Consider the following 26931-nt stretch of genomic DNA (forward strand, 5'->3'; position numbering starts at 1 on the left):
GTTCCCTTGCGGCGAAACCCCATCGCGCCGCGGCGCATTTGAGCGGCTAGCTAGCGCGCTCGTTGGTTGGTCCTTTCGGACCGCTGACAAGTCCCGCCTTCGGATTGGACAGTTTGAGTGACAATGTTTTTCTGGGCTATATAAGTGAAGTGCTGCTCGCAAGGAGGGTAGGTGACGGAGTCGTCGCTGTGCGAGAACAGTCGCTTCTGGCAAATAAACAGCCCGCAGCTGTGGGAGGCTGCTTTGGCCAGCTCGGAGCTCAACAGCGACCTGGGCAGCGGAAGTCGCCGCCAGGCGTGACTTGGAGGCCACGACCAGCAGCCGGAAGGCCACCCACGGAACGGCGGCAACATAATTTTATTTATTTTTTGGCCTTCACTGAATAAAGTTTTTACCACAACCACCACCATCGCGGATGGCTAGTAGCTTTCAGCCCCTCTGCTGATTTTTTTCTATACCATGTCGTGCCAACAGTACATAAAAATTCCAGGGGGCATTTTGGGCCACTAGTGCGTCGAGGAGAAAGCCTTTATAACGCGGCCGTTGCTGAGCTTTTAGCGCGATGTTTGCTGAATTGTGACTTACTGCTTAGGGATTTGTTGAACGATAGTTAAGATCCCCAGGTGGTCGAAATTAGTCCGAAGCCCTCCACTGCAGCACCTCTTCCTCTATTTGTTCACTCCCACTTTCCTCCCTTCCCTTACGGCGTGGTTCAGATGTCCGCTGAGAAGTGTGACAGATACCACGCCTTTTCTTTCCTGTAAGCCAATTTGAAACGCCGCTCATTCCTGCTTTGCTAAGAGTTTTTCTAATTTTGTCATAGTAAAGATTGATTTCTTTTTGTAGTGAAGAGTAACGTCCAACGTGTGTGGATAAGGCTAGGGAGTTTGCAGTCGAGGCGATGAATTACCTCATTTCCTGGGATTCCAGCGTGACCAGGAATCCACCTCAGTGTGACAGTATTGGGACGTAGTTTGGTGAGAGCTCTGTGTAGTTCATCCTGCAGTTCTTCATGAATGCGACCCGCATGAATCGCGCGTATAGCTTCTATTGAATCAGTGTATATGGCGGTTTAGGGGTGCTTGTGAGAGGTCTTGAATATTGGCGATTCTTGGTAGGGCCTCGAGAGTCGTTGCAGAAGGAGGATCTTGATAAGGACCGATGGTATGAGTCACTACCTCACTGCAGCTCTCAATTGCGTAAGCAGCCGCTCCGACGTTAGTTCGTGATGCATCTGTGTAGACGATCGTGGAATCAGCAGGATGAACATGATTGAAAATGCGAACGGAACGTCTGCCAAGGTTAATATCAGGTGCAACATTTCTTGGAATAGGGGTTACTCTGAGGTTATCTGGGAGCGGGGAAGAATGGGTAATGGTAGGGAGGTCAATACGTTTGAGTGCAACTTGCTGAGATGTCGAATGTCCTTGTTTGGTGCTAGAAGAACGTGCCATTTGCCGATCTCAATGTTGCGTACACTTCTCCTTCCGAATAAATTCCTCACTACCGCGCAAATACGCATTCTTCGACACATACACCTAAATACACTCCTTACTCCTGCCCGATCAATATTCTACACCGCATCAGACATTCTCCCGCATGCCTGAATTGTCCTGAACCCTGGAAACTTTGAACATTTCATGTTTTCCTGCCACCTCACTTTCCACACCCTCCTCCTCCAACGTGGCGGGCTTTGTTAGCCTCTGACCAGCTGAAAGACCAGAGGCCTTGGTAACCCTGGCCCAGGACATTATCGATGCTTAATAGTGCGTTACATTAATGTTGTTTCCTCCTCCTCCTACTGCTTTACTGCGTCTGTATGTTGTGTGGTGTTCGAGGAAGCGCCAAATAAAAGGCACAGGACGGACGCCTATAATAGATCGGACTTCCGGCAGGGTTAGCTTCGTATATGCGTGAATCGCCTTATGAAGCATCGGTCATAACCGAACGCGACGTCATAATAACGTCAGTCCAGATTTTAGACATGACTGGATGTGACGGTATGGTGGCGTCACCTCCGATCATGACGTCACGTCCGGTCATGGCCGATGACGTCTCAGTCGGTAATACGTGCTCACGTCATCACTATCATCATCAACTATCACTGTCATCATCACGGTCACTATCATCACAATCCCTCTCACTAACTCCCGCTATCATTATTAGTCACTATCTATCAATAACTTAAGTTCCTCACTGGCAGCTTTAAAGATGAACAGAACCCAGAATCTCTCGTAATGTGACACTTTTCGCGGACGCTCGCACGAACGGACGGACGGTTTCTCATGGGCCTGTAGGCGGTCTCTCATGAAAGGCCTTGGCCTTAAAAACACCTTTGCTCATCTCACGCAAGCTTGACTCTGACTCATTGTTGCCTCCATGGGAGGTGGCCGCACTCGGTTTCTAAGCGGGTTCTGAGCGCTACGCGACCATCTATCTCTGATAAAAGATGCAGAGCTGCCTGCAGCTCCATTGACTATGCCTTGATTCTGGTAGTTCCGAAACCACATATTCACTTCTTCTGTGAGCATTTGAATCGCACAGTATCCCCTCAACTTATAGTGGTGTGCTTACAGGACTTCTTGCGTAGTGAATGCTATACGCGATGCAACGAAATAAAGCCATAACTGCATTTCAAGAAAAAAAAAAAAAACACGCAGAAGTCGTTATGAGCTCACACTGATTTATACCCATCATGATCTGCCTCCGCAAACAGGGTCCGATCACCGACAGAGCTAAACGCTGTCAGCCACTCGAGCACACTTGAAATATTAGCCTAATGGCTAACCTGTCGAAGACAAACATCGATAACAGAAATGATGCCGTAGATAATATACCGCAGACTGTACGGCAAGTTAAGCTGTCAAAGCAAGTGCACTTCGAATACGGAACCATAATCACAGATAACACGATCATGCGACATTAAATCAGTGTTAAGAAGAAATTTGGTACCAACTGGGAATGAAGTCGTCCTGATCAGAGCGAAATGCTTCGAATAAAATTCTCTTTCTCTAATTCTGAAGTTTTTGGTCCATAACGCTCTCCGCGGTGTGTCGTCTGCTTCTCTCGGGAAACGCTGAAATGTCACCGCACGGCCTTTCCAGTGAGACGATCGACACACAAAACGAAACGCAGAACTCCTTCGACTTTCCCCTTTTCGATTTCTTACCTCCACGTGACGGCATTACGACGAGCAGAAATCAGAGCCATTTCCAAAAGCACGAGTAACAGATGCCTATTGTGCCCTAATGACACTACTGCGTATTCAGTCATTCATAAACCTTTATTCCGACCCTGATTTGAAGGTTTCACGTGGAGGCCGATTTATTCATAAATATTTATTCATAAGGATGACCTAAGGTATACTGGAGTTGCGAATAAGCTAGATCCATTACCCGCTTGCTGACGCTGCCAATCAAGCCTTCCGAGGTTATGGCAAGGCTCCATTCGCATTTTTTTTTTTTTTTTCACTGCAGATAAGCATTCACATAACTTTTGGCAAAAAAAAAAAAGAAGAGAAACCTTATAATGCACTGTAGAACACCCTAATCGGACATATTAAAGATAAGCTGGCGTGATAAATTCATTAAAGGCAGAAACCGCAACGCTGTATGATTCAAAACTACAGCTGAAAGCATACAGGCAGCTTCCTGCAGCCTGTTGTACACATGCCGCCTTTGGATCACTTCCTTCTCGGACTCAAGCCTGCCGGTTGCGGCTCGAAAGAAATGGTTTAGTTGTCATGTTTATAGTTTCCTTTCCCTCTCTTAACATCAACGATGGGGCTCCAGAGCGATGCTTTCTTCCTCTGTCTGGTGGCACCGCAGAAGCGCTGACCTGCAGGCCTGGTACACAGGAAGTCGCGAACGACGCGACGGCACCAAGCGGAAATGAAGATTCATTTAACGCGACGGCGAAAAAAACACGCCTTTTTACAGTGCCTGAATAAAAAAAACTACAGCCAATTTCCAAGATGACCAAAGCGACGGGTGAAAATTTGCAGCGACTGTTTATCGTTAAATTCGGACACTTGTCGTGTGGCATAATTTGGGCTGGGTGCCCACTACAAAACATAGTGTAGGCTATTTATATGCGGAAACCTGAGCAGTCACCTGCTCTTATTGTTTCCCTTGAGCTGATTGGCGAGGTCTTCTTCGCTTGTAGCCGTATTACGCACTTGTAACATTCGTCTCTTCCCAAGAGTCGAACATAGAAACATCCATCTCTGCGGCCAGCGTGGGACAGCTCAAGCATCGGCTGTGTAGTGCTTCTCCTTGAGAGCCCCATCGGCTAGTCACCCACAGGTAAGGGCCGCCGAAGCCCTCATCCTTCCGAGGGCCATCTCTTCCAGTTTTGATAAATTGTAATCGAAGAGGAAAGTGCATGGGGCAATAAGGGAATGTGTAATTTTCCTTAAGAATGGATTGAGTTGCACATAACGAGTTGAGCACACAGCTACGTACAAAGCGTTCCGTACGGGGGTAACGGCACGGCTGGAGGTCGCATGTGGGGCGTGGTGCAGTTGCTGGAACTCGGCGACATCGAGATGCGTTCCCTCCGCGGGACTGAAGCATCCCGACTAGATATGCGACGGCAGCTGCAGGGAACGTGCCTAGCATCGGCAGCGTGCACCCGGCTTCGGCGAGAACCAGGCACCGTTCGCACCTGTGTTCCATTCGTTCTACCCAAAGGTGTCGACAAAGGCGAAATGGCCGGCCACGGTGGCGAGGGTCCACTGTCTGCAGCCCCTTCTGGGAACCCTTTGGACGGGTTCACGTCACCGCCAATTAGCGGCGGCAGTGGCTTCGGGGGAGGAGTCGGAAGGAGAGGCCCTTTGTCATCGACGACGCGGAAGGGTCGAGCAGGGGGCGCCCAGCAGCAACAGCAGCAGCAGCCGAGCCGGTGCGGCGGCCCACTTCTGGTGCGCGAGCAGCGACGCGCTGACCCGCATCCGCGCAGTGTCGCCATGAGGAGCGCCGCCGCCGCCCGGTGGCTGCTGCTGCTGCTGCCGCTGCTGCTGCCGCGCTGCGCGGCGGGCAGCACACCGGCCGAGCAGCCTGCGACACAGGCCAAAACTGTGATGTTTTACGACGGAAAGACCATCGCAAGGGTCGAGTACGGCGCCGACGGGGTCACTCTGCAGACCTGCCGGCTCTTCGAGCTAGAGTGAGTACTTACTTCTTTTTCTTCTCCGCACTGTGTGCTCGCTGGTGATGCCGACGGTTAGACCGTTCTCGGCAATCTGATAGTGGACGCGAGCGAAGCTTCGCTTCAAAGTGTTCGTTTCATTTTCACTGTTAGGTAGTCTCCTTTCACTCAAAGAGTGGCTTGCACAATGCCTTTCTTTCAACAATGCTGCAGTCGAAAGCGAAAAATGTCTGCGGTCTGCATTTACTTTCCTCGGGTTTATACGCAACAATATATTTATGACGAAACCAAACGACTGTTGAATATATGACGCTTTGTCGCCTCGTTCTTCGTGTTTCGGTTGTTCGTTGCCCAAGTGGATGGTGAACCTTGAATGAGCGCGCGACTCACTACTATCCGGAGGCGCGGCTGGGGGAAGTTTTGACGTGTGCACTGCACGCTCATTGTTGGCGCCACTTTTAAAATCCTCCACTTCAGCCGGTTGGCTGAGACAATAAAAGTGACAGCTAACCTCATTCACGCGTTCAGGTGCGATGCACGCATACATTTTGAGCAAGAGGAAGGTAATTCTTATCAGCGCGGCATTGCTCCAGGGTGAGTACATGTGGAACGTGTATGGGATCCGCCTTGGCGCGCGCGCGTATTGGAGGACGGCAATGCGGATGTCAGGTAAAACGAGAACACATTGGCATGAGGGCTGGCGGCAAGCGGTGGCAGCAAGGGCGCTGCGCGAGCCATCTGATGAGGTTCTTATCCTCTTGCACCGGGAAAACACGAAAAGGACAGAATAACGGAAACTGGCTCGCTACTCGTATGCAGCATTTGTGATGGATTTGAGCTTAAACGCATGTTAGGAAGTGACTTTCCGTGCATATGCTTTGGGGCTCAGCCCTACGGGACATATTTTCGAGGTCATCTGTTCGATTCTCAATGGCTGAGGCACTCGTTCGTTGGAGTTACTGGTACAAGCATCTATATTCTGCTACGCGTCTCAAGCTGTCGTTCTGGCTGACTGCTGCACCGACCTGTTCTGCATGTATCTTCGCCATAGAACTTTGTATTCAGATCGTTCTCTCTTACCTGGATTTGTGAGGAAAAGAGAAAGAGCAATGCCGCCGTGGCAGCTGTTTGGCAGAGAATATGTGCTAGTCAAATCACTCTCTTGTTTGCTCTTTCTCGAACTAGTGGAGAATATACAACGATGTAGTAAAAACAAAGAATAGGCAAAATAAAGGACTGTGGCAGTAGCAAAACGCTGGAATTCTTAGCAAAAGGGGCTTCAGCTGGCTTTTATTATTATTACCTAAAATACTCCGGAAAGGCATCCAAGAATGCATTTTAAATTTTAATAAAGCCGGTCCGGTGATTCCGAGTTCACTTTCCTGTACGTATTCTTGGTATTCTTGATAGAATAGTTTTGTACCTACCGTGGATTGGATTACACCGAGAATGGAACAGAGTGCGGATGATGTTCGCCCTGTGGCTCAGCTTTGTAATTGTGTAGTCTTGTGGGGCCTGAACGGCGGGCTTCGATTTTTAATGCTTATGTCATCATTCGGATGGGATGTTGACGGTGCACCGTATTTTTTTTTTTTTTTTTTCGCAGTCGACCTCCCGTTCCCCTCAATAACAAAATGATTCCCCCCTCCCATCTGAAAAAGTAGCGCTCAAAATATGCTCCGACAACTACAGTTGAATGTTTTACCAGCTTTCAGGCTGGAACACAAAAGGGGGATGAACCAGTATCATCATCTTGGCTGTCACGGGCCCAGTATTCTAAATTTACATTCTTCAAGCATCTGTAAACGTTGATACCATTTGGTTGGGGGAGGGGGAAGGGGGTCATCTCAAGGCGACTCAAATTATGCAAGACAAGGACTACGGAAATTTGGACGACCCTGAGTTCTTTAACGTGCACTGACATCACACAGTATACGGGTTTCTTGTTTTTCGCCTGAATCGAAAAGCGACCGCCGCGCGGCCGGTATCGTATCCGTGTACTTATAGGATCATCAGTTGAGCGCCCTGACCACTGAGTCAGTGCAGCTGAGCCAGAGTGCGAAGGAAAAATCACAGAAGTACAATTGTCATTGCTGGCACAAATTCCAAGGTTTGAGGATACATACTTTAATTGTAAGGCAGTGTGGTAGATTAAGGTACTGTCATGCACATATGTTGTTAATTTGAATGGTCTAAGCTTTGGATTCGTGGTGAAACATTTGCTTTTGAAATCTTTCCTGGGTTCACCAACGAGTATAATAAAAACTGTCATAGGAATACAATGGGTCGCACTTTTAAATAGTTGCAAAGTAACCAGAGAATATTGTCGGGTACAATTATGAATGTATCGATAGAAGTGATTAAGCTTCCGATGTATGCCAAACTTTTGTTTCTGGAGCTGGTCTTACGCTTACAACATAAGTCAGACTGCCATAAAAAAAGAACAATGGGGTGCACTTTCAAATATTAATAGCAAGAAACTACTAGCCTGCTTAGGGAAAGTCTGTCAATAAATTGGTTGTTAAGGTGATTTTAAACAATACCTGAAAAAAAAAAAAGTTAGGTTCAAAACCGCTTTAAGATGTAGAAAATGTCAAAAATGTCTGGGTATGTCATAAATTAATTATCGGAACCGATCACTTCGACATGAAGTCGTATAACTGACGTACCTTGAAGTAATGAGAAATAAGTGCGTTTCGTATTCAAGCATGGATATGGCACTAGTTTGGGAAGCTCAAACTGACAGCACTTGATAAATCTGCGGCTGGCACCCTGTCGGGCATATTCTCTGCGTGCCGAATAATTCGTGTCTGCTGCACAGGATGGCTAAATGGCGGATAATAGAAGGAACTCACCCCGCACGGTATGATTACTCATGAGAGAAAGAGAGAGGAAAGATGACTTAATTTATAAAGGAACAGTTTGTTTCATGTTCAGGAAACACATTTGCTAGTACCTTTATGGTTGGTCAACAATTACATAAATGACTTGAAGCTCTGAGAGGTAAAGTGTGTCATGACCTCAGCAACCATGGTGTTTCAATACGTAAGAAAACGTGGTGTTCACGGGTGATAACGGTGTCTGAGAGGAGAAATATAGTATGGGAGTGCTGACCTGGCTTTTACCTCTATTTTACAAGCACACGCGTTGACATTAGCGTGCAGGAAACATGGAAAATATCCACTTCAGTTACCCCAGGATTCTGCGACCTAAGTATTGAAAGTACCACTAGTTTAGGGTTTGTAATGCGGAGTCACTGTCATGTGTGATCGTTATAAAGATCGGGGGGGGGGGGGGGGGATAGAATCTAAACGTTTCACTTTCCCTGCCTTCAGCGAGTTGTCATATTGCTGCTTATTTAGATCTTGTTGCATTGTCATTGCGTACGATATAAGGAGCATTCACAGAGGAAGATACTATCGAGTAACGAACGAGCTTCGAAAATGTTGCATTGTTTTACGACTTATGCTCGTTTCCTGGCTGGGCGCAGTTTTTAATGCACAAGTGAGTAAAACACGGAGCTAGAGCATCTTTCCTTTCCTTCATTGGCTTCTCATTCACTTTTCATTTGCCAATGACCGCGCACAATCGCCGAGCGATTCAGATGCAGGCGACCTGTGTCTTTTGCATGCTTACTTGCGTTTTAGATTTTCACCGTTGCTGAAGTTCCTTTAGTCAGCACGTAGGCAGCGCTGAAAGGAGGATGAAAGGCCTACGTTCGCAGGGGGCAACACCTGCCCTTCAATTGAGAGTTACCTATTGGTTGGTGCCAAAGCTGTGGCAGTACACAGCTAGTGTGGCAGTATACTGAACTTTCGCCAGGCCGTCAAGCCGATGCACGTGAGTCATGCATGTGATTTCATCTCCCATTTCCACGCACTGCGCATACGACATAAAATGTATGTATAAAAAAATCCAGACATTGCGTTGTGAAAACTTCCTCGTTGTAAATCCCCGCGCGGTACGTGACTCGGTGGTTAGAGCGCCCGACTGCTGAAACCCAAGGACACGGGTTCTAATCTCGGCCGGGGTAACCACATTTTGATGAAGGATAAAAGCTAGGCCCCAGTGCACTGTGCGATGGCCGTGCACGTCAAAGAATTCCAGGTGGTCGAAATGATCCGATGCACTCGTCTCTCATGGCCTCGTGACGTTAAAACCTATTGACCATAAAACGCAAACCGCTTTTGCTGTAAACATCTGCATCTACGCCTGCATCCATATTTGCGCTCTGATCCGAAAACAAAGAAATCGAGAGGCACCGTCAGTGAGAATTCTTAATGGAGGTACCCCTGGACCAAGGTCGTGAAAGGTAACGCAGTGATGAATCTTTGACGCCTAGTCACGTGTCTTGACGCTGTTGGACTGCGTCTGAGTGGCAGATCCCTCAAAACTTGCGCAGTGATTGCGAAGAAATGAGCTACACGGCACTGCTGATCCTGCGTCTTAACTCCTAATGCACAAAAGGGTCCGCCTTGATTGTTGTTTCGGTGTTTTCGCGACTGATGCTTGCTGTTTTCATGGTTGTCCGCGCGCGCTAAAAAAAAAAAAAAGTGATAGGCGCATTGAGTTCCGATTTGACAGAGCTATACTGCGACAGTGGTTTCTTCGCTTTAAAAGATGCTAATAGTGCAAGCTGATTAAAATATTAACAATACATTTAAGAGCGCTTTTGTTTGCGTTAAGAGCACACTAAAGAGCAGCAGTCAGACATGCCACATTCATTGGAGGATTCTGGTATTGACAAGGCTACGATATTTCTGGACGCTTTGCTGTCCCGTTGATTGAACGGCATGCATCAAAAGGCCAAAGCTCTCGTTAAATATGGTATCGGCCATAGAACAGGTCTGGGGAACGGGTTGGCGCTTCGCTTTTCACTCATGTTCTTTGTGTCAACACCTCAATGACTGTTTACAAATGCGCCCAAGTCGCAACTACGTTTATTTGCGGGTTTTAAACGTCATTTCGACACCGTCACCGCTTGGCTACCGTGGGATGCGTTGGGACTTTCCCTTGGAGTGCGATGGTGCGAGAGATCTGAGCCGGTACATACACAGGTTCGTCGGCCTCGTTGGAGGGCTGGAACGACCGCCGTCCTTGACCGCGGCGGTTTTCTCGGTGACTCCTTCGTCTAGGATGCATGTTGTGCGAGCCAAGAAGCAGCGCGGCGCTTGACCTCGAAAGCACGCGCCTTCCTTTTCGATCGCGCAGACCGGTCTTCGGCCCCGCCCTGGCCGAGTACACACTCTCCTTTTCCCGCTGCCAGCTCCGAAGCCCGCTGATTCCTTCGCCAAGAGATTTCAGCCTGCTTCCTAGACTCCTTTCTCCATGTGTACTTTTTCTTTTCCCGTTTTCCTCTGCAGTGTGATTATGTTGGAGCAGGGCTACATCGAACAGGAAGAAGCTGTTTGCAATTTCAAAGACTTTCACTTGATGTCACTATAGCCGTGGGGAGAAAAAAGCATACAGGCCACAAAAAAGGATTAGAGAAAAACAGATCAAGTGGGCAGGAAAAGAAGCTATAGCGTTGCCCTAAGAGGTAAGCGATCTCATTTGGGCGCACAAACAAGGACGGTGTAGGGACGAATTCATCCTCTTTCTGAACAATTCAAGAATCTCTCTCTCTCTCTCTTTAGTTAGTTGCCTTAATATTTTGCAGTGATTAAAAACAGCACGGAGGCGTGATCGGACTTATTGCAGCATGTGGCTAAGCAGCTTCCAGTGACACATTCCAGGTACAGTATTCACGGATTGAAATAGGACACTCGGAGCGCGTGGCCGTCGCTGCATGCAGCGCCGTCCGTGGATGCTCATGGAACCAATGTGGTGCATTGGGGTATAGCGCGAGGGGGAGAACATCTAAAAAGCAGAACTGCTATTTCCGGTCGCCAATAAGCCGGCCTGTTGTTTACCACACTGCCTTGAATGCAGCGACGGCCATACGCTCAGAGTGTCCTATTTCAATCCGTGAGTACTGTACGTTACGTGCTCCCGCAATCGCTCGTTGATAAATCTGTGCGATATGCATAGTCCTTATGACAACGAAATGTTACGCACTACGCATTAAGGCTGTCTTCTGCCACCTTGATTAACTCTTGTGCGAAGCATCAAGGGCGGAGAATGCGTCCCTCACTCCTGACCGACCGAACATCTTTCTCGATGTTGTGACAGAGCTTGCGGATGTATGAAATTACAGTGGTGTAGCTTTTTCTCAATCAGGCTGGTCGAATTCGTTTTATTGAACGTTACTAGTGAGCAAGTTTTGCATAACCGTCCTCGCCAGCAATCATTTTTTACTTGACAGCGAAACCTGCCTAGAGTCAGGTGGGTCGGCTCTATAAGGCACGACTTGGTGTTGCCGCTTTTGATGATCTGCAAGTGCAAAGAGGTGAATGACACCGACTCCTGCGGAACCGGGGAGCGTATGCACTGCCAGCAAACGTGCGATCAAGCGTAGACATGCTTAAGCCATATAGACATGCATGTTCTATATGGCTTAAGCGATTCTACATCTGAATAAAAAGAATTAAAGAATGGACGGCCAAGAGGGCCGTCATTGTTACGTTCTCTCGGCACCGAGAAACCTTTTGCACGGGAAAGGGTAAGTGTCACATCTCCGCCCCTCGACAACTCGACACGTTTTCAGAATAGTTAAGGCGATAGCTCCATGTAAGCGAAAATGAGAGCGAAGCGATGAGGCGGCGCGGCGAAAGCGATCATCGTTCCCTCCGTCGCCTACTGGAGAAGATACATGCTCTCGGCAGCGCGAACTGACGGCAACGCGAAACAGCAACGACGCTCTGTGTTGCTGGTATAGTACATCGCAAAACTATTTGCAAAAGCAACAGTCATAACAATTTCAGCAATTGAAGTATTTTGCGACAACATACAAAATAAGGTGCATTTACAACACACCGTATTGAATTTGAAGCGTTTACAACTTGCGATGTACGACTAATCACGTGGCCCTTTTTTCTTTTTTGTTGCGATTAAACGTTCGGTGAATCCTTGGCCATTTACCATTGTTCGTACAGAGCGCGAAATTTCTGGTGCAATGCAGAATCACAATGCAATTAGCGGTAGTAACTTACGCTGAGCGTTCATGCTATTGGCCGATCGCACATGTACTTCTGGGCGACCAAGCGATTTTTTTTTTTTTTCGGCAGGTCCGAGCGACGAGCCGACACACGCATTTCTGTTCGCGCGAAGGCTTCGCATGATGCTTGCCGCTGTTGCGTTCGCGTTTGCCTGAGATTTCCCGTACATGTAGCTCAGCCTTTAAACAAGATGCCAAGAAGTAGTTTTGTCCAGTGCAACATGAATGTGTGTTAGTCAAAGACCATTCTCGCGTATAGTATAAATGACATCCCATTGCCATGCTGCATGGCTGTCCTGTATCGTACATAGGAAACGTGTATCAGCAGGCGGTTGCGGAAAGAACTGCTCGCCTCGTTTCATAGCGAGATGCACGCGCGATATCCTGCACTTGCTGGTGATGCGCGTTTGTGATGCGGGCATACTCAGTTAGCCTTCTAGGGACGTTAAGCGTGTGGCCACTGCAGCAACTTTTCTTCGAATTCCACGGTAGCCTAGCGTTGCGAACATAAACCAGAAACGCACCGAGAGTAGTGCAGTTAGCAAATGATTTGTGGCAAATATGACGATATCATCTATAGAAAAGGCATATTTTTCACTTGATCCCTCTAAAAATGGCGTCCATCATCGGTTTTAATGTGGCCGTGCCTTTGCACAAGAGGAATGATGTGACAAACTCACGCGGACCTTCCTTTGTGGCGAAGATGGTTTTTGGGCGACCAACTTAGCCATTACGTGGGCGCAGCACGATCGCAAGTACAACGAGAAAAATGGATCTGCCCTTGCAGCTAATCCAGGACGGCGTGTAAACGTGGTATACAGTATAGACATACTCGCCTTTAATCATTTTGAAACAGCTGTGGTCGTCAACTCAGAGCCTGACGCGGCTACTCCTTCTGTTCGCAGAAGCCAGCTCATGTGTATGCTTGTGTATATGCTATCACTGAACGATCGCGTCAAGCCATCTCAATGAACGGAATTTCATTCAGCGTAAGAATAGACCGACGAAACTCGTTCGTCTTCGATTGCGCGATGCTCTCGAAACAGTCTTGCGCACAGTGTGAAGGAAAAGGCTATTAACGGCCAGAGCAGTGGGAACAGCTTGTTTGCAAATATTTGAAAAGTTATGAATGACGAGTCCGACGAAGAGGCGGGGTCCCGCAGGTGTGCTTAGGGCCGTCCCTGTCCTGTGCAGCGATGAGCGCGAGGCCGAGCCTATCATCAAGGCGCAGGGTCTTCCTGTGCAGCAGGTCGACTTCGCCGCCATGCTCAGCCTCATCTCGCAGTGCCGCGACCTGCGAGACTGGTCGGCCAGCACCAACAGCACGCCGCACTGGAGCGCATCCACGCTGTGGAGCGGCATCATACCCGGTACGTGCACGCATTCTTTTTCGCTAGATTCATGTGATACTCATTGAAAAAGAGAGAGAGAGGGGAAAATTTCAAATGGTTCACAAAATTGCGAGGGTGATTCCTCTTAGTACAGAATCCGAATGACTTGGGCTATTCATTTAGCCATTGTCACCTCGCTTTTCTTTTCTTTTTTTTTTATGCTCGGAGATTAATATTTTATTGGCACCACGCGAGCTGCGTGCTCGCTATCAGCGCACAGCGCAAAACGAAAGTAAATAGAACAGGCTATGCCCGGAAGGCATCTGCCCTCCTTATGTTAGGTATTTTTTGTTTTTATTTCGCTAACTTGCAATAAGGCATACTATCATGTTAGCTAATCACTCATTGCTATAAGAAGCTGGCTTGTGCCTAAGACGCCCGAGTCTACTTCGAAGTATTATTTTCGGTAACTCATCTCTTTCGTGTAATGCGGTCCGCCGTTGGTCAGCACTCAGGAAGTCACTTTTTTTTTAAGGCGATAGCCTTCAGTGGCTCATGCTCGCGGATTGTGCCCGTCCGTCCGTAACGCTTTCGTTAAGTGGGAAGCGGTAGCTGGCAGCTGGCATGGCCGAGCACTAACTGGACGTAGGGCTTCCTGACATTACGTTTGGCAGGAGCTGCCAACTCGGGCCTCTCCTTTCATATGGGAGGGTGATATCACAGCCAGCCTGCCCAAAACCTTGTATTCCCGTCATCCCTAGGCCACGCAGGCACGTTCATACGGCTCGGTTAAATCTGGTAGCTTACCTATCGCGTCATCGCGAAGGTGGCAGCGAAAACAGAAAGAGGTGCCGTAGTGGAGGTCTTCGAACCACCGCGCAATAGAGGCTTTCACCTCATTGCGGTATAATGATCCGAACTGCCCCCTAGAATTTTTCAACCTATATTTGAATGGTATGAAAAAACAGCTACTGGTGACTCTCCACGCCAAAGCTGGCACCTCGGGACCTTTCCTTCGAAGGAGTGCTGGTTTTTGTGCTTTTCAGAAATTGACACCTTCTTGGCAGTATCCTTACGCTGCAGGTCCCGCGCACTTAACTCACGGTCTCTACCCTAGCAGTTGTCGAAGCTCACATATATGCCTTCTCCTGCCACGCGTTTTTTATCGAAAACCTTTCACATTTCAAAATAATTTTGACAGTGTGAAAAAATTTGGCCTGTAAAAGTTCAAATCACTGTCAATGCCCTGTCCTAGAGCCTCGCTGCTCTTGAAAACAGTACTTTTGCTGACCCTTACTTTTGCTCAATTGATACGTGAAATAGATCAAAAATTGTATTTCCTTCCTTACTTATCTAGGACATACCAGGGGAGTTTTACCAAATAAAGTGAGATGTTCTCTTGTGAAGTGAGATGTGTCTTCGCGAGGTACATATGTAATAGACTCTAAGTGTTTTTTTTTTTTTTTTTTTTTTAGCGGGAACTAACTGGTTTAAAAGTTACCGCTATGCCAAATGATATTCAGCGGCCGCTCCGTGCAATGGTTACTGTAATACTGCTTGATATCTTTTTTGGTAAAGCGTGTGACATCATTTATGTTCGGACCCTCAGCACCTGACCCACAGAACGTTTATATCATAATTGGAGGAAGCGGAATAAACATTTACTGAAGATTGAAGAAGTTTATAAGCTTTGCTTTAAAAAGTCACTAGTCGCAAGGGCCACTTCTTGGCTGCCTACAGACGGCAGCGCCATATACAGATGCGATGAATACACGCTATCGCCCATCATCGTCATAATTTTCTGAGAAGCGTTTCCTTTCTTTTTGTTTCTTTCACCTCAGTTTATTTCTTACTCTGTTACGCCTTTTATTTTATTTTTGTCTCTATTTGTCTGCTACATCGATTTTGAGGCCAGGTTGTGCTTTAGCAATTATTTCAATGTTTATTATGTTTACTTGGATACAATTTGCGTTTTTGATCACTGTTGTCATCACAATCCGTCGACTCCCGAATTACGGTCCATGATCAGACTGCCACTTTTTTGCCAGTTGATAATGACTCCAGTAGAGACTCCCAGTAGGGGATGACTACTGGTAAAGCTAGAGAATTTTGATTGACGTCATATATGCCTCACCCTTACATGGTGTCAAATCAGCGTGCCGCGGTGTTACGCCAACACCGGAAAGCTTGTCCTTAGCAGCTGTCGCTGTAACAGACACGGAGCCTTGGTAAGCGACAACTTCATAAAAAGTGTAGCGCAGGCAGTGCACGGTGAGCATCCTTGTTTGTCACGCTGCATGCTGGTTACCAGCGAGCACCTCGTGCGCGTATGCTTGCAGGCACAAAATGGTGTGGCCTGGGAGACATCGCGTCTTCCTACGAGGACCTGGGCACTCACGTCACTGTCGATGTGTGCTGCCGCGCGCACGACCACTGCCCCGTCAAGCTCAAGGCCTTCCGCACCGGCTACGACCTGGTGAACTTTTCCCTCTACACCAAGTGAGTGAACATTGCGCACCAAACACGACTTCTTCATTCCGATACTGGTTCCTCCAGACGCTTGCGCCAGACGAAGTTCGTGCGTCTGTGTCTGCTTGTGCAGTGACGCTGCATTACACAGATGTTCCATGTTCTGATTTGTTTCACACGCCCATGGAGACTAAGGCAGTACTCAGACGGCCTTCAGGACCTGTTGCACAGTAAGGAGCTGGACATGTATATTGTCACCTGACATGACATGAAAGGAATACCTCCTCCTGAAAACAAATGGCTTCTCTGCAGAGCGAAGTGTAGAACTCGTGCTGCACCTCGTCTATCTTGTGGCAAAAAAAAAAAAAAAAAAAAAAAAAAAAAAAAAAAAAGTCAGCAAGCGATAATTTCGTCCTGGCGACTTCAAAACGCGCACGAAGCTTGGAAATACTTTATTTAGAGGCTTGGAATTGCAAGGTTGCAAGGAGTGCTAGGAAAAACCTCGATCATTTGGTTGCTTATCTGTCACATTACTCGTATCATTTTGATGTTATTGCGCTGACAGAAACATGGCTCAAGCAAGGTGAAACTGTTGAAATTCCTGGGTACAATTTCCTCTCGCGACCGCGGGATAGTGTATCACGTGGTGGTGGCCTCGCACTTTTTGTTCGAAAAGGGATCGACTACTGCTGTAAATGCAATGCTAGTTATGAAGCAGGTGTAGTTGAAACACTGTTCATTGAAATGAAGTGTGGCATCATTATAGGTGTTGTTTACCGCCCACCTAGCGCTTGTCTAAACAAATTCTATTCCGTAATGGAAACTACGCTATTATCACTTGCGACGGGTAAATCGTCTTTGATTGTATGTGGTGATTTCAACATTGATTTGTTGAAAGATGATTGCCGTGATTACCTCTTGCTGATACAGTCCTTTAACTTGACAAATGTTATAGATGAGCCAACTCGAGTCACTAACCAATCCGCCTCTCTGATTGACCATGTGCTTTGCAACAAGGACATAAATGTGTTTGCTGGTGTGTGCGACATTGCCATCTCAGACCACAATCCCATCTTTATTCTTTATCCCTGTGACCCTTTGCTTTATCCTCCCAAGCAGTTTAAAAAACGTACCACCCGAATCGATTACGCTCAAGTGCGATCGCTGCTTCAGTGCACAGATCTCGAAGGCGTGCATGATGATGACATAGATATTGAATATCAATACCTGATAAGGAAAATCACAGACGTCATTGACCGATCCACTTACACATACACTAGGCGTAACTACGACCATGGTATATGCCCTTGGATGACAAAAGCTATACTTGAAGTCTTGAAAAAGAAAGATTCATACTATCATAAGTGGAAAAACAATCGAACTAATAGGTATTACCGGGAACAGTTTCGATGCTACAGAAACAAATCGGTCGCCATGATGAGGAACTCAAAGAAACAATACTACACTAATCTAATTATGAGACAGGAAGGAAATTCCAAAAAGATATGGGGAATTGTGAGCGATGTTGTTGGATTAAAGAAAAAAGAACATATCCTTCCAGACTTAATCTCAGAGGAGATGGCTGATACCTTCAATAATAATTTCGTCGATCGAGGAAAAAAACTGGTTAATGGCTTTCCTTCAACAACGCCTCACCTAGGAAGACCTATTGCAACAAATAATACCTTTGCTTTCCGGGAGATAACTGAAGAAGAAATGAGGTCAGTAGTTAAAAATCTGCGAGAAAACAAAGCTTGTGGTTATGACGGAATACCATCGAAGGTGCTAAAAGACAATATCGACATTCTTTGCACCCCCTTATGCAACATAATTAACCATGCGATGGTTAGCTCTCAGTATCCAATAAGCTTGAAGATTGCGAAAGTTGTGCCAGTCTACAAGACAGGAGATCCCAATGACCCCAGTAGTTACAGACCCATATCTGTGCTTAGTATAATCAATACTGTTTTTGAAAAATTAATATCCTTACAATTGAACAAGTTTCTGCTTGATAATAATGTAATCTGTGCTGAGCAGCATGGCTTTATCTCAGCCAAATCAACAACCACTGCTGTCACATCACTTTCTCACCATATTAACACTGCTCTTCACAAAAATCAAATTGCAATAGTAATATTCCTCGACATAAAAAAGGCATTTGAGTGCGTCTGTCACTCAGAGTTATTGGAAAAATTAAAATCGTGTGGTATTACTAATGCCTCTCTCCAGTTTTTTGATAGCTACCTTTCCGCTAGAAAACAAAAAGTAGTGCTGAGTGACAGACACTCCACACTACTACCTGTGACTTGCGGGGTCCCGCAAGGATCTGTATTGGGTCCTGTTTTGTTTTCCATTTTCGTGAACGACCTACCGCAGGCCGTTCAATTTTCAAAAGTCTTTATGTATGCAGATGACACTGCTCTTTTGTTCACATCTAAGTCACTCTTGGGCCTAGAAAATACGATAACGTCCGAACTGTTTAATGTTTCAGAATGGTTTCGTGCTAATAAACTAACAATAAATGTAGATAAAACTAAATATGTAGTATTCCACTCCAAGAGAAGAAACATTGACCCTAGTACGATTCACATATCTCTAAACAACGATTGTATTCAGCAAGTTTGTTCTTTCAAATACCTTGGTATCATCTTTGACCAACACTTGCACTGGCAAGAGCAGATAGATAAGCTATCTAAAAAGCTAGCTTTCAGTTGCTACGCGCTTACCAAGGCGAAAAGGTATTTCCCGTACACCATACTACGTTCCCTGTATTTTTCGTTATTTCACTGCCACATCAGCTACTGCTGTGAGTCTTGGGGACAAACGTACAAAACTTATCTACTTCCCTTACAGAGACTGCAGAAGAGAGCATTGCGTATAATATACCGCGTATCTTTCGACTGCAGCAACAATAATTTATTTCTAGAAAATCGAGTACTTTCTTTAGAATCAATGCTTAAATACAAAATCTGTGTATTGGTAAATAACATCATTAATACTAGTATTCCTCTGCCACTTGATATTTTCTTGTTGCCATCTCGCAATACAAGACACGCATTAAATGGCAATTTCAACCTCCCTGCCTGCCACAATGTGTACGGAGAACGTTTAGTACAATTTTCTGGAGCAAAACATTGGAACACGTTGCCTATTAATGTAAAACTTGCAGGTAACTTTAAAATGAGTTGTAAAATGTTCTTTATTAACAGCCAAGGAGAGTTATGATCCCCTCCCCCCCCCCCCCCCATTTTTTTTTTTTGTGTGTGTGCGCTTGCGTTTTGTATTAATTGCCTATGAATTGCTTGCTGAAAAGTATTTTTCTCCGTGCCTGTTGATTCTTTTTGCTTGTCTGTTTGAGTCGTTTTTTTTTTTGTATGTTTGTGTGTGTGTGTGTTTGTATGCGCTCATTACGGCTGCCTGACCAAGTTTATTCTGTACTGGACCGTCTACTAGCCCCCCGGCTATCGGTCCAAATATTCTTTATGTATTTCGTTTCCTACAAATAAAGATCACTTTGATTGATTGATTGAAGGTTGCACGTAGGAAAACTTGGGGCTCGCTATACAAGAAAACCCTCTCGCAGGAAAGATAGAAAGATGGGCTGTAAAGTTGTTTTCGGTACATGAAATGAATTGACACATGCCCGCCGTTTCGTCAGTCCACGAAGGCAGTTATAGCATTTGCGCGCGTTTCTTGTTCCTCGGGGACGTCGCCATGTCACGCTTACTATCATTTTAGGTCACGCGCCTGCATCGTAACCACTTCCTCTCTGGGACCTCGAACCCGCTCAGGCATGTATTTACCAAGTGCCCCAATCTGTCCCACTTATGCTGTATGCAGGGTGGCAGAGTGCAATCGTTAATCGCTGTGCCGCCATTCGCACGACACACATCCATGAATTGACCATCTCTTCTTCGCTGTGTGTTCAGCTCTGTCATGTCAGCTGAATCGAGTCACTCGGCGGGTCAATCCCACGGCGCCCTGAATGTCGCACCGCCTATGGAAACAGGAGCTAGCATGGTTTTCCCACACTGCCTTTCGCTTAATGCGACATGCTTTATGATCATGCTTGTTTGTTTGCCTCTTGCCGCAGTCCATTGAGGAGAAAACAAAATGGGCTCTCAGCACTGCGTAACTCGAGAATCAGCTATAGTTGCTGAGATATCTTCATTTCGTGATATAGTGCCGAGGTAAAGCATTCGATAGCGAACGTATATAACGGATGCGCCATGTTAAAAGAAACCAAGCTTTTAAAAAACTGCGCCAGCGATACCGGCTCAAGACTGCTAAGAGCTACGTGGCTTAGCTTGCAGTATTCTTTTGTACTCCGAAGTTTATTTATTTGTAGAGACTAATTAGAAATCCTTTCAATTATTGTCTTCAAGAACGAAGTGTCGACTCAAAAGTTGCAGATCGTTTTGAAAAACAGCTGACAGGCATGTTTGCGCCCAGGTGCCGTTTACGTAAAGTACCTTTTCTTTTTTACGAGTATTAAATGATAACTTGCGCAATAATATTAAAGAAAAGCTTCCATGTGGCGACTTGGCAGCTTAAACGCACCAAGACGAATCTGGGAGAATAAGATCAATTTTCCTCTGGAGCGCTCTCCCCGATGGCACTTTACGTGTGGTTGATGATATGCATCAGTAGCTTGTAGCATAGTAGACTCCTTTCAATGAGGAAGTCGCCGAAACAACTGACACACTCGTATTATCAACCCAGAGCTTTAAATAATTAAGGAGAAAGTGCATGAGTTTTGCATGTGAGCATGCCTGAAAAGATATGTTGTGGGCCGTAAAGCTATTGCTTGGTTTCTTTTTACGCGCAGAAATTTTAAAAATAAATGTTCACATTTGTTTTGCATGTTTACATAGCACCTGATTTCATGAAGCTTAATTTCCGGAGATATTTCAAGCATGTGTAGAGAAATGAGGTATTTTATAGCATTCAGCGTCCTAGTAGTCATGTGAAATCAATAGAATCGCTGTAGAATAGAATGAATAGAATCCATTGAAATGAGGTGGCTGATTAATTAGCGAGTGCGGCTTTTCTCGGTATACTATATCCCGTCCCTAGAATTTCAACATCCTGTCTTTTTCTCGGTCCCAGTAGTGCCAGCAATATCAGCCAGGCTGCGTGATCACCTATACTACCAATTAAATGTCCGTTCATATGAACTCAGGCTATGTGTCAATGATGCTGTTTCGTAGGTGAATTCCCAGTTTAAATTTGTATATATGCAGATTTGGTCGGACACCAACAAACAGTTGTGGCTCATGCAGAGAAGTTGAAGCCACTGAACGCTTTTTCTCTTGCCCGCGGTTCGCACTTTAGAGGAAGGCTTACCTGGAGGTCCCTCCGTCAAGGTTAGGGCACCCCGTTTCACTAACAGTTTTACTATCGCTCGCTGCGAGCGCCAAAGGAGTTTGCTTTGACTACGATTTGTGGAACTATTTGATTGCATCAGTGTAACCAGCTTGTTGCCTTGTTAACATTATTTTTTTCAGCATTCAAAGCTGCTATGCTCTTTGTTGCTTTAGATACTATTTCCTTGCTTCGCATCGTTACACTATTTTCATTCCCGCTTTGCGCCCATAATTTTCTCGTAATAGACTGTTGGAATTACGTGCAATGTTTCCAGAGGCCAGCAGCAACAACAACAGGTGTGCCTGCTTTCTCAGGGTATCATCATAGAGGCTTGCCCCGGCTCGTTCGGATCGTCCTACTCAAAGTAGAGCTGTGCACGACGGCGCAAACAGCAACGGGAAAGACGTTGCCAACATCCCGAGTAATAATGCAAGCAGAAAGATACAAGAAAGGAGGAAACTTATTTGCATTTGACTGACTCGTAGTATAGAACCAGCCCTCGGCTTCACCAAAACACCGTTTTTTTAAACCCTGTGCCCCCGCTCTTGGTGGGGACAACAACCAAGAAGCTAAGTTCACAAGTATAGTTACCCAGTAAATCGTTAAAGAAAGGAAAACACGGTCAATGAAGGATAGGGGAACGAAGATATGTCATCTCGACCGACACTGTACAAACACTGGCGACTCGCGGAGGTCGCACGGATCGATTCGTTATACGGAGGGGGAGACCCGCGACAAGCGCCGATCGACACCGAGACTCGCTTTACGGCAATTCCCTCTCCGAACGAGATTTGAACGAAGAGGCGACTTTCGCGTCTTTACGGCCTCTGCTACCACGCTCGGGGTAGAACAATTCGTGCTCATTTCGAGTATGCATATGTGCAATTATCAGCGAGGAAGAAAACCTTATGACTATGCTCATGTTTAGGCATGTTTCGACAGTCAAAGCGCTCTAGTTCGACGAAGACGAAAGCGGCGGTGATGTGTGCGCTGTTGTTCGCGGTCTCGCGAAAAAGCACATCACGAAATCGCCTCATGCCCGAGCGTCGAGCACATGACCAAGAATACGAGTACAAACGCGAATTAGTACGCTTCACTCTCGCACTGATCCTTGACATGTGTGCTTTGGCGAACATTCTCGCTTTCCCACAAGTGCAGCTTGCTTCTCACAGGTGCGGCCGCAAAGAGTTAATCTCGTAAGCACAGTTCCGAGACCCGCTCCGTTCCGACCCGAGACAGTTCCGAGTTCCGAGACTTCCGAGACCCGCAATATGTAGCCACTCACAAACTGTCACCATGCACCTAGAGCTATGGACACCTGTTCACGTCCAAAGCATTCGCGTGTCCATTCGGTGTGCTTGTCAGATGAGAGTAACTTGTGCTGACGAGCGGTCATTCTTCATTCCCGCAACCAGCGCGGCCACTGACTTGAGAACCCTTTGAGCAGAAGAGCTGTAGACATTGGACAAAAACCACGCGACACGGATTGTGATTCCTCGTCACCGCTCGTTTGCACCTGCATCGCCGTAAAAACGTACAGAAAGGGATGCAGCACAGCGTCTACACTGCCGGAGGGTGCTTGAACCAAGGTTAACCCTGACCCCTCCCGTATTCTCGGTATCCCCCACTCTCCGAGCCCCGCTCGGTAGCGGCTGAAACTCACCCCACTTCTCTGCTATTTTGCAGAGGGCAAGAAAAAAAAAAAAAACATTCAATGAGCTCTTTCCATTTCTTCTTTTTTTTTTCGCCGCGAATATAGACGCGGCAAACACGCATAACGCCGGAAAGTTCACTAGCAGGACATTCCGCGCTTAGCCATACAAATTCCTCTAATGGTTGGGGAAGTTCACATTTAGGGCATGAAAGGCCTATGTTTATGTTCTGCTCTCAATCGAACATGTCAACATGTCATAGCAAACACAAACTTCTTATTTTAGGCGATTTTAATACTGCAGGTATCAACTGGAACTCATTTAATTCTTCTCACAACAATCATTTCAAAATTCATATGCAGCGGAGAGGCTGAAAGGATAGTCCGGTGGTGTTCTCTGTTCGCCTACAACTGAACGACTACATCGTTCACATGCTGCCTAAATGCCGCGTGGGTAAATGGAATGCAGCTCTCACGCCCCCCCCCCCCCCCCCCCCCCCCCCCTCTCCCCATTCCCCCTGTGGCATGCATGCAGGTCCCACTGCGACTGCGACCGAGACTTCTACAACTGCCTGCGCCGAGCCAAGAGCCACATAGCGGACACCATAGGCAACGTGTACTTCAACGTCATCAAGGTGCCCTGCATCCGAAAAGTGCGCAAGCCCGTCTGCACCGACAGGGGGTGAGCAGGCCCTCTGCAACGTGGCAGTGTTGCACAATTGGTCGTCTTTGACTTCTAGTCAGGACCAATCATCGACGCGAAGCCTGAAGCGCGATCGAAGGCGGATGTGTAAAGCCATTTTGGGCAGCAGAGTAGGTCGAAGGCCGCTTGGTTATCCCCCTCGGCACCAGCGTTTGGGGCGCTTTATTCCCCATTCCACAACCGTGTAATATAACGCTCGTATTCCGTTCTCAAAGCAATAACCGAAAAAAAGTTTTCCAACGGAGGTAGATTTTTGTCCACTTCGTCTTACCGGACTTAAAATGGGTTAATTGGCGAAATGGTTAACTGGCCTCTAGCTAACTTTCATGGCATATTATATACTGAAGCGCGCAATTCTTACTAATAGCGATATAAATCAGTGACGCCATATTATGAGGTGAACGTGACAATTAACGTCGTGAACAATGGGCTAGCAGCATGGCACGACATTCAAATTCTTAATAGCCCTAACTTGCGCCGATGGTGAACTTGAAAACTCGGTGGAGGCATACACAGCGTCGTTCGGCGGACGTTGAAGAACAGGTCCTACACAGCTCTCAACCGTGCTTAATTTAAAGATGATGAGGATCATTCGAGACAAGGCACCAAAAGCAACTATACGTCACCCTCTATTAAGTCAAAAGTAGCTGTACGCGCTACTGCGGTCATTGTTCCTAATCGCTTCTAGATTCACGAAGGAAGTGATAAAGCGGCGTGTCGGCTGCTTCCGAGAATGAACGAACACACAGCACAAATGAAGTCACACAAGAACACACAAGTCACAAATGAACACAAGAAGTCACAAATAAACACACAAGTCTAAATGAAGCATCGGTGCCTGACGCGTTATTGAAATGAAAAGTGAGAAAACATAAATACGAGTAGTGTAAAATAAGCACCGAGAACGCAAATACTTACAAAGCGTTAATTATGGCGCATAATATATGCCTGGCTCTCGGCGCGCGGCATGTACCACTCCTGGGCGTGCGCGGCGCCACTGGGACGCTGCGACTCCGTCGGGAACGACTTCTTATACTAAATTATCCAGTTGGACGGGTCCAGGCCGAAGTAGCTGTGAAAAATATTTGCCTTTGGTCCGCGGCCAGCGAACAGCTCTAGATGGTCATCCAACTTGTAATGGTCTCGGCGCATGCATAGAAGTACGGTATAACAGCCTCCTTCCTGTGGACGAACGAGCTTAAACGGGAACATCTGATTAGTCCCCTGCACAGCGGTGTTGCTCGAGAAGACGTAGTGGACATATCCTCGGTCTTGTGTCCGCAAATACATTGCAAGCACGTCAGGGATGGTATTATTCAAACGCTTTTTGGGGCCATTAATCTGGGGTTGATACACAATTGTCCTGCGGTGGCTTTCCTGACGGCTTGCGCGTCAACTTTGCCGGGAGGAACGCTGCATTAATTTTCCCCAGTCAGTGATGAGACGTCGGGGACGCTCGCGGCAAGACACATTCCATGGAAACTTTGCCACTTCCGCTACTTTTCCGTTCAGCAGGGCTTTTTCTTTGACGTAGCGGACCAGGTAGTTCGTCGACTCCTAGAATTGGTCAAGATCTACCTGACATCTGGTTGCCAGCATTATTGCAGTAAGGGCCACGTTCCGGTTTTTTTGTAAAACCCGGAAGCGGTTGGACAAGAAGTGACAGCGGGACAGGGCAAATGAACGAATTCTAATGATGTTGTATTTGAAATGAACTGTGTACGGTAAAGCAATTACCCAATCCAATACGCGAATAGCGCAATTCCTGCTCTTGTCAATAGTATCCTGGAAAAGCAATAATCCTCGCGAATCTAACGGTATTCTCACAAAACCTATAGCGTAGCTACTGCAACTTTTCTCTGTTTCAAGCGAGATTACACTTAATGATGGTGAACATGTTTTGAGCTCATGGCGTTTGGCACTGCACTTACTACCCATAGCATGCTTCCCAAAAAGCGTCAAGACCCACGGGCTCTTGGAAAGTGACCCTGCTTCTACAACGCAGGCGGAGGTACGGCCGCAGTGAGAGCAGCTGTGAGGCCTGGGCCTTCCAGGAGCTGGGGATGCAGTTCGTGCCAACGGAACGCCACTACGACTGAGGGACGTCATCCACGCAAGCACAAGTCGAAGGCCAGCGTGCATAGCCTCTGAGATTCGCGACACTGAAGAAGTGAATCCCAGAGGTAATGACTGGCATGGAGGTCGAGCTAGCATGAAACGCGCGAAATTGCGAACACTGGTCAACAAAATTATGTAAATAAAGAACTGTTACGATTTTCAAAGCTCTCGTTACGCAGCTGTTTTTCTTTTTTTTTTTTTTTCTGCTGCTGCTTCTGTTCGCTGCAAACGTACAGAGAAAGAGTCGCAAACAGGCCTCCATTATAGTATATTCTAGGCACTATACCTCCATCGTCAATGGTTTGTGCGGCTGTCGTGGCCTGCCGACGAGAGTATAGCGGCGCTTCATGTTTTCTTTCCTGTAGGACTCCAGGAGTTCAGTAGATGCTTTATGCTTGTCGCTCACAAGGTGGCATCTGCGCTGCCTCTGCTTTCACTATTTCCAGTGGTTGCGCTGATGACCCCCTTTTGCTCCATAGACACTTATACGTATTATATGTACAGGCGTGCTGAATGATCCTTATAATACAAATCTATGGTTATAGTCGCACCATTGTGGTCAGACGTTTACAACTGTCCGTTGATAATAACCGCTGATGGTCCTTGGGCATTTAAAACGCGATTCTGCGCGGCTCACCATGCCGGACATTCTGGCCCTCACGATGCGTTAGAACCAGTCCGAGAGATGCACGTACACTACGCCCACGAGCCTATAGGCGGCATAGGTAGAGTGTACTATATAGAACTTTCTAGTACACTATAGCACAGGTGTCGCGAGCTTTCTTTTGTGCGCACTGGAATGCGAATTCAGACGCCTGTATTCAGAGTGCGTCACAACGGCTCACCGTGAACTGACACAGTGGAATACGAACATCACCACTGCAGTTCATGTTCTCGTTAATCGTAAGGCGAAAATCCGCCATAGTTGTTGACGTTATGCCGAGAAATTTCCGAGTGGTAGAAGGGTCGTGACGTCACAACTACATGACCTCGTGCGGGTAATTGAAACAATCTATAACGGAAGCGCCACCTCTACACAATTCCTACT

The 26931-nt window shown here is 46.8% G+C and overlaps 1 protein-coding gene across 1 annotated transcript; it reads left to right on the forward strand.

Moving 5' to 3' along the window:
* The first annotated feature begins 4504 nt into the window (after positions 1 to 4504).
* On the forward strand, positions 4505 to 26079 carry LOC146197567 (uncharacterized). The gene is made up of 5 exons (XM_084595982.1): positions 4505 to 5166; positions 13439 to 13614; positions 15915 to 16074; positions 23598 to 23744; positions 25771 to 26079. Exons 1-5 carry the CDS (start codon positions 4505 to 4507, stop codon positions 25862 to 25864), a joined length of 1239 nt encoding a protein of 412 aa, XP_084452108.1. The 3' UTR covers positions 25865 to 26079.
* The last annotated feature ends 852 nt before the right edge of the window (positions 26080 to 26931 follow it).

Source organism: Amblyomma maculatum, chromosome 3 (assembly GCF_055883805.1).
Source record: "Amblyomma maculatum isolate TAMU_Amacu chromosome 3, ASM5588380v1, whole genome shotgun sequence".
Taxonomy (NCBI): Eukaryota; Metazoa; Arthropoda; class Arachnida; order Ixodida; family Ixodidae; genus Amblyomma; species Amblyomma maculatum.